The 9,952-nt window shown below is 48.8% G+C and overlaps 1 protein-coding gene across 1 annotated transcript in view; it reads right to left on the bottom strand.

Moving 5' to 3' along the window:
- The window catches only part of KSR2 (kinase suppressor of ras 2), a 479,616-nt gene that overhangs the window by 127,500 nt on the left and 342,164 nt on the right, over positions 1-9,952 (bottom strand). The window contains exons 6-7 of the mRNA XM_006865465.1: positions 6,404-6,473; positions 2,031-2,114 (exon numbers count right to left, since the gene is read on the bottom strand). Of these exons, the coding sequence (XP_006865527.1) occupies positions 2,031-2,114; positions 6,404-6,473 (154 nt within the window). The remainder of the gene's footprint in view (positions 1-2,030; positions 2,115-6,403; positions 6,474-9,952) is intronic.

Here is a 9,952-nt window from a genome sequence, read left to right as displayed (position 1 = left end):
GGGATTGGAACCATGGCAATGAAATGATATACGATGGAATGAATGTAAAACTAAAGTTCTCTCATGTAAACGATCATATAATTCACAATAAAACATTAAAAACAACAAACAAACAAAGGGGCCAGATGTTATTCCCTGAAGACTCGGTCCACATTTTGGTGCCATGAGTAATGCCAGCTCCTAACTGTGCAGTGGCAACATTTCTCCCCTTGGTGATCACCAATGCAATGACCAGACCCCTGGAGCACACACTGCTAGCAGCTGAGAAGCGACACTCACTATTGGAGCAGGTTTTCTAGGGCCGAACAAGCTGGTGAGAGCAGTGGGCAAAGCAGCCCGAATTTGGTAGGAGCCCCACCTCCTGCTCACCAGGATGCAGGTCAGCCCAGGTCTGTGGAGGGTGGTTAGTCATTGTCATCTGAGGAGGACTCCTCCAAAAATAAGGATCAGGTGGTGCCAGCAGAAGAAGAAGTCAAATCCCCAAGATGAGATGACAAGTCCCTAGGTCAAGCCCACACAGAGAGGTGAATGAAGGGAGGAGCCAAACCCAACCCATGCTCCCTGTAGCTCCTCCCCTCCCCCCAGCTCATCCAGTCTCTTTTCCGCTGAAACAGTGGGCCCTGGTGTTTTTGCTTCTGATTTCTAGAACAGAGAGCAGGAGGGAAATTTGCTTCCACCTCCAGGGCCGAGAATTAAAATGACTCCAAATGTGTTCAGCTTTTCAGGCTCTGGGCTGAGTCCTGACATCTAATTACCCAACTTCAAAGGCCCCATGGGGCAGCTGTGAGGATGGGGGAGCTGGCCAGGGCAGCCAGGATGCTGGAGAATAAAGACCGCCCATGGCCCAGACCCAGGAATGGGCCTTGTGTGTCCTGGAATCAGAAGGCCCTGCAGCCACATCCTGCAGGTTCACCAGAGGGCCAGGGCCCACCCTGCCTGCATGGAATCGCTGCCCCTTATTTCCTGGACCTGACCGCTCCTTGGGGCTGAAGTCAGTAATGACTCTTCCCAGCCTTCCATTCATTACTCCAGTCAAACCCTGGTCAGGAGGCGAGAGAACACACCCCTGCCATGGTCCCACCTCCACCATGGGGCGGCCTTGCTGGGAGATCTGAGGGACACAAGGGAAAGATGTCTGCCCAGGCAAGGGGGGGTTCCACTGACCCTTTACCTAAGAGACCCCAGAAAGCAAACAGATGCACATGCATTTATATAATACTCCAAACAAGCGGATGCTACCCGTGAGCTGACCATCACTCCAGCAGGTAGTAGAGGTGACAGCATGCTGTTGAGTCAGTTCTGACATAGAACAACCCTGTACAGGGTTTCCAAGGCAGAACCACAAAGCCTCATCTTTCTCCCTCAGAGTGGCTGGAGGATTCAAACTGCTGACCTTGGGGTTAGCAGCCCAACGTGTAACCCACTCCACCGCCAGGGCTCCTTCACTAAAGCAGAGTGGCTACCTTAATAGATGCTTACAGGAAAGGGGGAGGCTGGGGAGACAGACAGAATGGCCATCACAACCTTTCACAGAGGACTGAACTCTGACTGGAGTCTGCATGGAAACCATTAAGGGAGTGGGTTGCTAACTGAAAGAGGGGGTGGTTGGAGCTCAACTCCACCCACAGGTGCCTCAGAATAAAGACCTGGTGATCTGCTTCCCAAAACTCAGTTACTGGAAACCCTATGAAGCCCAAGTTTGCTCTGACATACATGGGGTCCTTATGAGTTAGAACTAATTTGACAACCAGGCATGGTGAAGTGTGTGTTCTGGTCTGAACCATATGCTCACTCCAACAAGGCAAGGAGGAGTGTCAGTGCTTCCTTACAGGTGAAAACACAGGAGTCAGAAATGCCAGGTGACTTGTCCAAGGTCACACAGCTAGAAAGTGGTAGGGTCAAGATCTGGGCTCAACAAATAACTCTCCCAGGAGTCAGGAAACCATGTTACCACAGAGTACTTCAGAGCCAGTGTGGCTCTACTTGATATCAAGCACCATGGAGGGTCGGTTCACGGGGCAGCCACTTACTTGCAGTTTTTACACTTGAGGCCAAAGAGCATCCCTTTCCCACAGACTGTGCAGGTCTGCGACATCCAGTATTTGGTGGAAAACCTGTGGAAGGGAGAGAGAAAGATTCAAGAATAAGGTGATGGGGTCACATAAAGGAATGTGTGTGGGCCCCTCAATTAGATGGGTCTGGATTCCAGTCCTGCTGCTTCTCCCAGAGCTGTAATTTGAGCAAATTGCTTAAACCACCGGAGACGCAGTCTCATCATGGAGATAAGAATAGGGCTGACCTCATAGGTTGTTGGCAGGATTAAACAAAGTCAAACCTGGAATGTAGTATGTGCTCAGGAAACTGTCTATGACTCTAATTAAGACCTGAGATATTCATACCAGTCACTTATGCATTCAACCAACAGAGCCTGGCAGTGTACAGTCGGCCAAGGTAAGTTATGGGACAGAGAAAGCTACAAAGCAAGGTGGGGCCTCTAGGGAGTCCAAATTAGTTCTAACTTCCTGGTCACTGTTGGTCATGCTACTTGGACAGCATTAAAGATGAAAGACCCCACACTTTAGCAGTAGAGAAGAGACCCCTAAACCAAAGGCCCTCTCAGACCACTAGTTTACTACTTGCTGCCAACACAGGGCAGCTGAGCGACTTCCTAGGTACAGCTGGACCTCTGAGTGGGGTAGACAATGAAACCCACTGGCTCTAACCAAAAGTTTACCCAGAGGCACCTCAGAAGAAAGGCCTGGTGATCTAACTCTGGAAAATCAACCACTGAAAACCAATGAAGCACAGTTCTACTCTGACAAACTAGGAGTAAGAATCAACTCCAGGGCAAGCGCTTTTCTTGTTTTGTTTAAAAAAATTTTTTAAATACACAACTACAGAGCAACAGGAGAGGAGGTGCATTGATTTAGCACTCTGATCTCCCCTGCTGCTGGGGGGCTTGCTACCCCAAGAAAGCTGAAGCAGAGCTGGTCTGGGTCACAGTTAAATTTAATTTTCAATTTTTTTCCACAGTCAGCAGGCGTTGTATCTTATCTCCACTGCCTCAGACTCTCAAAATGAACACAGGGAATGATGATGTAACTCAGCTCCCAGGAACTTTAAGGAAAGGGCCGCACCGGTTGGCTGCCCCATTTGCCTGCTGTGAGGAAGCCACCCTCCCAGCAGAATGAACCGCACGTCCCCAACATCCAGATCTCAGCAGGCTGCACTATTCCTCATGAACATTTTTGTTACCCAAGAAAACTTTCTCCAGTTTGGGACAGGGGGTTGGCCCCTGCAGCAATGACAGAGACTTTAATAGTGTCTGTTTTGTAGGATTTGACAGCTCCGGGAAATGAATTTCACTCACTCTGAATTTCACTCACTCATCATGGAGTGGAAGGCAGGCAGGCAGGTGAATGGCAGGTGGGTTTGCTCTCATTTCCAGCCCTTTCCTCCCGCGACCTGATCTCCTTCTCTGGCTCTGCCGTAATAGCACGGAACTTAAATTTCATTTTTGTACCATGGCTGGGGAAAGGTAGGGTGAGACTGAAAAGTAATGGTCATCCCAATTCTCAACTCCCCTAACAAGATGTTCCTAATGCCCCAAGATCATCACATGGCCTTTCTTCTCTTGGCATCTTCATGTGAGGTGGACGTACCACAGGTTCCGGCATCCATCCTAATGCACTGTGCAGCCCGTCTAGGGGGTGGGGCAGAGAAGGGGGCGTGGCCTTTCAGGGGCCGGGCCTATTCCTGAGTAGAGGCTTGTGCAGTGGGTATGGTAAGAATTGGCTGTGTGGCCGATCCAAGGTGGGGTAAGACAGAGAGACAAGGGGCGTGGCAAGAGGGTGACAGGCAGGGGAGGAGACAGGCTGAGGGTAGAGGCATGGGCAGGGAGAAGATAGGCACAGGGCAGTTCCAAGCCAGGGCCATCCATCCATGCCACACACTCTCCTCTGGCTCTATCCTGCATCAGCCCCAGGGTGGCGAGGCGGATTCAGGGGAGATGGGGCTGGGAGCCACAGGGAAGCAAATACAGAGAAAGGACTGGACGCTTCTCTCGGCATTTCACTGCCTGACCCTCGATTTTAATCAAGTATTTCTCAGTGCTGCCTCCTACGTTTCCTCAGTACATTTCTTTCATGGACTTCGTGGGCAGTGGTCTCTGGGGAGAGAGTGCATTCCTGCCTGACCCTGGCCTTAGCTGTGTGCTTGCTCTAGTATTACCCGGATGACCCCTCCCTACCCCCGCTACCCCCTTCCCACCCCCACCTCCCACCCCCCAGCCCTCCACACAGGCTCCATCTCAGCCACCACTAAGCCAGGAACTCCAGGCTGGATGTTGCAACCGTGGCATGTTGTTGTTAAGTGCTGTCGACTCGGTTCTGACTCCTAGTGACCCTGTATAATATTCCAAGAAGTAGTTGGTGAGCTTGAACCTCTGATTTTGTAGCTCAAACCGACCTTGTGGTCCAGCGCTTTATCCTGCAGCACCACACATAAAAACTGTCAACACCAGTCCCAAGTGCCCTTGGTTACTTCACAGAGGCCCCAGTACAATGGGGGTCAAAGAAACACAACATATTGAGGCTAACAGCGTTTAGATCCACCAGTTAACACCCAAGGGCTCAGTTTCTCCATCTCTTCAAATGGGCACCACCATACATGCCTCACCTCCCCAGCATTGAGGAGAATGAAATAAAAAATGATTTTTTTTTAAATAGGGTATCTTGTATAGGGTGACTGGTGTATACAAACCCTGCCCCCCAGTCCGCAGCCCAGCTAGCAGGGGCAGGTGTACCCTGGAGAGGCTGGGCTGAGTGGTCAGCTCTGCACTGTCCCATACCTCAGCAGGCAGCGGGCACTGGTGAGTCTAGTCTGCCAGGCCCCAGGTGCCAGCTTGTGTCTTCACGGTGGGAGCATTTATTTCAACAATAACAGTACTGACAGAATATTTAGTATGTGCCAGGCCTGGTTGTAGGAGTCCTGGTGTGGCGCTGTGGGCTAATGCGCCAGACTGCAAAGTCGTTTGAACTGTACGGTTGGTGGTTCAAGCTCACCACCTGATCCTTGGAAACCCTATACAGGGTCACTAAGTGTAGGAATCAACTCGATGGCACTTAACAACAACAAGGCCTTGTGCTGCACCCTTCCCACAGATCTCATTTCATCCTCAATAGTGGTTACAAGTCGGGCTGCTAACCTCAAGGTCAGCAGTTCTAAACTACCAACCATTCCATGGAAGAAAGATGAAGCTTTTTGCTCCCATAAAGATTTATAGCCTCAGAAATCCTATGCAGGGGTGCTATGAGTTGGAACTAACTCCATGGTACATAACCACCACTACAAGCACCCTATGGGGAATCCTGGTGTGGTGCTGTGGGATTAAGCACTGGACCACAAGATTGGTATGAACCACAAGGTCCGTGGTTCAAACTCACCAGCTGCTGCTTGGGAATCCTATATAGGTTGCTATGAGTCGGAACCCACTCTACAGCACTTAACAACAACAACACCCTATGGGGAGCACTGGTGTGGTGTTGTAGGATAAGCATTAGTCTGCTAACCTCAAGGAGTTCTGGTGTGGTGCTGTGGGATAATGCGCTGGACCATGGCGTTTCAAATTCACCAACCACTGCCTGTAAACCCTATACAGAGTCGCTATGAGTTAGAACTGTCTTGAAGGCACTTAATAACTACACCACCACTCCAAGGGAAGTCCTGGTATGGTGCTGTGGGATAAGCACTGGACCCCAAGCTTGGTGATTTGAGCTCACCATCTCCTTTTTGGGATAAAAATGAGGCTTTCCATTCTTGATGTGGTGCTAGAGAACATGCATCGGACAGATAACCACAAGGTCGGTAGTTCAAACACACCAACCACTCCTTGGAAACCCTACACAGGGTCGCTATGAGTTGGCTGGTGGGTTTGAACCTCTATTTGAGATTAGCAGTCCAGTGCTTATCCTACAGTTCCACACCAGAATTCCTTAGAAACACTATCCAGGGTGGCTGTGCGCTGGAACCAACTTGTCACACCTAACAACTGACAATAACAATACCACCTTATGGGTAAGCAGAATCCTCTGATGAGAAAGACTCAGAGAAATTCAGCAGCCTTCTCAAGATTGCACAGTGTTCAACTAGCATTTGAAAACAGACCAGATTGACTCCTAAACCCTGTTTTTAATGCTGCGCGCGGATTCTGTGTGAGGAACAGGTGAGTAAGAAGCAGCCAACTCAGTCCTCTGCTGCCAACATCAGGGTTCAGCCACCCAGAGGAGAGGGGCACGATGACTTAGAGGTTAGAAAAAAACACCTCGTCGGCCTTCCCCCACTAAGCAGGGGGCTGGATCCAGCCCAGTCCCCTCACGTCCTGGGTGGAGGGCAGGTCACCTACCTGTGCTTGATGGAGTTGCTCAGGTCTCGGCGTGGGATCTGCGGGGACCAGCGAGGCACTGACAGAGTGTCTGTGGAGAGAAGAGGAGAGAAGTCCATTATACACAGGGCCCGAGGCTGCGGCGGCCTCTGGACCAGCCCTGGGAGGATATCACTTGTTAAACCAAAGCCAAGTGGTAAGTGCCTCAACTCATGGTAGGACCACCTGTCACAAGTGGCGGAAATAATATTGACCATCGCTTCCATTTGCATGCTAGGCAGCTCACATGATCATTATATCCTCAAAACAACTCTAAGGGCTGGGATGGTTAACCTATAGGTTAAGAAAGTAAGGCTTAGAGAGGGTAAATCACTTGTCCAAGGTCACACTGAATAGGTTTGAGGAACTCTAGGCGGGTGCCCTTAAATGCAGAGTTATAATGGCAATATATGTTTATGCCCCTGTACAACTCAATTACTTATGTAATATTTTTAGTTGACTCAATTTTTCTTGTTGTTTAAATAACATTTATCTTGAATGCAAACTCTAAATGTATATCACTTTCTGCATATCATAGGAAACCATTTTTAAAATTCCCAACCACATACTACCTGAAATCATGCTACACAAACCGGATGAATGGATAGATGGATATGTAAGTGGATGGATGAACAAAGTGATGGGTGGGTAGATGGACAGACAGGTAGGTTGGTGGGTGAATAAAAAGATGGATAGATGGGTGGATGGATGGATGGATGGATGGACAGACAGGTGGGTAAGTGACTAAAGAGATGGATGGATGGGTAGGTGGATGAATATATGGCTATATGGATGAATGGATGGATAGGTGTATAGATGATTAGGTAGACTGGTGGATGGATAGGTAGGTGGGTGGATGAACAGAAAGTCCGGTAGGAGGATGAATACAGAGATGGGTGGAGAGATGGATAGATGTATGGATGGGAGGCTGAAGGAATAAATCACATAGACTTTAGACTAAGCGCCTTTCTCCATCCATAGACCCTGAGCATGAGCACCTTTCCATCACTCCATCTGCCCAACTACCCACCCTCTTTCTCTCAGACCTCACAGACCCGAGAGGTGTGAAACAGCAGAAGTGAACTAGTTCTCCCATAGAATCTCCACCAACTAAGGAGAGGAGCTGCGAGAGGCTGACCGCATGCCAGCTCTCCTTTTTCAGGCCAGATGGAAGCAGCCAGCTCCTCTTTGTGGCTGCAGATGCACACCTCCTGGTTCACAGCAGTTGTTACCGAGTGGCCGGCTCATCAGGGAGCTGGGCATGTCTGAACCTCTCCCGGAACACTGAACCCCAGACTCGCTCCCTGCTCTCTCCTGTCTAATGACACTGTAGGCAGCCATCTGAAAGCTGTTTCCAGTAACCATGATTCTGCCCTAGTAAAGCTGGGGCTCTTTCTGGGAGAGCTAATGATTTTCCAAGCCCTAAAGGGCAGAGCAAACCCAAGAGGGAGACAGCATGATATATTAATCAGAATCCTATTCTGTGGAATTTCCTCTAGTTTATCTAAAAACCAAATGTCATTGAGACCAAGTCGATGTTACTACTTGCTTCCATTTCTAATGGAAACAAAAAAAGATAAGAAAGAAAAACAGGTTTTTTTTTGGTGTTTTTTAAGATAGTATGCTTCCAATTCTATCTTTCTCCTCTGGATGCTGAAGGCAGGTTGGGGAGGGAGGATGCTTTCTCCAGTGGGTAAGGGGACCCAACATGGGAGGGCTAGGTTGGGGAGCAAGACTAAATCTACAAAATGAGGGGTGCCAAATGAGTTTCATGTCATGGACCATTACCAACCAGTGACAGTGAATGTCTACAGAGGTGTGTTGTGAAAGATTCTGAGGCTTAATGGGAAGGAACATGAAGATTGATTAGCAATGCCTGCTACGGGTGAAGAACAAGGTGGTACCAACAAGTCTGAATATATTTGCCACCCATAGGAGGACACGTGTAACACTTTAGGATAAGTAATGGACTGCAAGGTCAGTTTGAATTGCAGGGTTGGTGGTTCAAATTCTCCAGCTGCTCCTCGAAAACCTTATACAGAGTCATTGTGAGTCAGAACCAACCGGGAGATGGCACTTAACGACAACAAGGGCAGGAACCACATCTTCCTCACCTTCGCCTCACCACTTCATATACAAGTTTGCTGGACTCAAGGCTGTTATAATGCAAAAATGTTCAGGATTACTGAGGACTCAGTATGCACTCCGCATTATACTTGCCTGGAAGCCATGCCTCTGTGATGTGTCAGTGCTAACTTTATTCCCAACGCACTAAGGTGCTCAGAGAGGTGCGGTGGCTTGCTGAAGGTCACCTAGCCAGGCAGCAGCAGAAGAACCTCCAGATATTCCTCTGCAACTGTTCCTAAGTTCTCCGGAAGCCCTTACACCCATATTCTAAAAGGGCATTCTTGATTGTTGCAAATGGGAGGGGGGGGCATGTGCTACTGTCATTGAGTGAGCAGAGGCCAGGAATGCTGCTGAACATCCTACAATTTCAGGGCAGCCCCCACAACAAGAATAATCTGGTCTCAAATGTCGATAGTGCCAAGATTGAGAATCCCTGATCTATGGACTTCTCCACACATCACTGCAAAATAAATAATAAAACCCAGATGGTGCCTCCAAAGCTCAAATCATCAGGGAACAAACCCCCTCCTTTATTATAAGCACTGCTCGTTTCATATCCGAGTTATTCCTTATTCTCAATTACAGCACCTTCTCGAGAAAAGAAGATGTAATTAAGTTTAATAGTTGGGATTCATTTGCCAATATCTGGTAAAGGGGTGAATCCTGTCGATTACACTAAGCAGCTGCAGCATTAGGAGTTGAGAGCAGGAACAGTCTCCACACAGCCTCCTACGTGGGCGTGAAGACTTGAACTTTGAGATCCTCTCTTTACTTTCTTGTTTGGATTTCATTAAACTTGCCAATGAGAAACCTTGAAAGTGATGAAGACCTGTTTAAGGAGAAGGGGAGGGGGAGACCCTATGAAAATCCAGACTTCATCGTAACAGAGAAGGCAAACAACATTTACAGTAATTAAACTGAAACTGAAACTTCTTTTTAACAATCAAAGCGCCTGTTCAGAGGCCTCCATAGGTGAGCTAGGGCTTCTGTACTCCTCAACTTTGCCGAGAGAAAGGCCTGAGGTCTGGGCAGCAGAGCCTGCGCAGCCCTAGCGCCTTCAAAGGTGGAAGAGAGGGTGTTTCTGCTAGGCCATGTTCCTTTTCAGCAGCTGTCAATGGAAAGATGCTGGCGGGAGGCAGTTTGTTCTCTCCTTCTGAAGTTCCCACTGTCCGAGTCTTTGAGGAAATGACTCCACAGAGAAGGAGGGGCCCAGACAAGGAGCCTTGCTGGTGCAGATGTTAAAGCACTTGGATACTATGCAAAAGGTCAACGGTTCGAATCTACCAGCTGCTCCACACGAAAAAGATGTGGCAGCCTGCTTCCGTAAAGCTTTGCAGCCTTAGAATTGTATGGGGCAGTTCTATTTCATCCTCTGTGTTCACTTATGAGTCCAAGATCACTTGA

This window comes from Chrysochloris asiatica, unplaced genomic scaffold, assembly GCF_000296735.1.
Source record: "Chrysochloris asiatica unplaced genomic scaffold, ChrAsi1.0 scaffold00078, whole genome shotgun sequence".
Taxonomy (NCBI): domain Eukaryota; kingdom Metazoa; phylum Chordata; class Mammalia; order Afrosoricida; family Chrysochloridae; genus Chrysochloris; species Chrysochloris asiatica.
The sequence above is the reverse complement of the archived record's forward strand: the minus strand, read 5'-3'. Positions and strand labels throughout refer to the sequence as shown.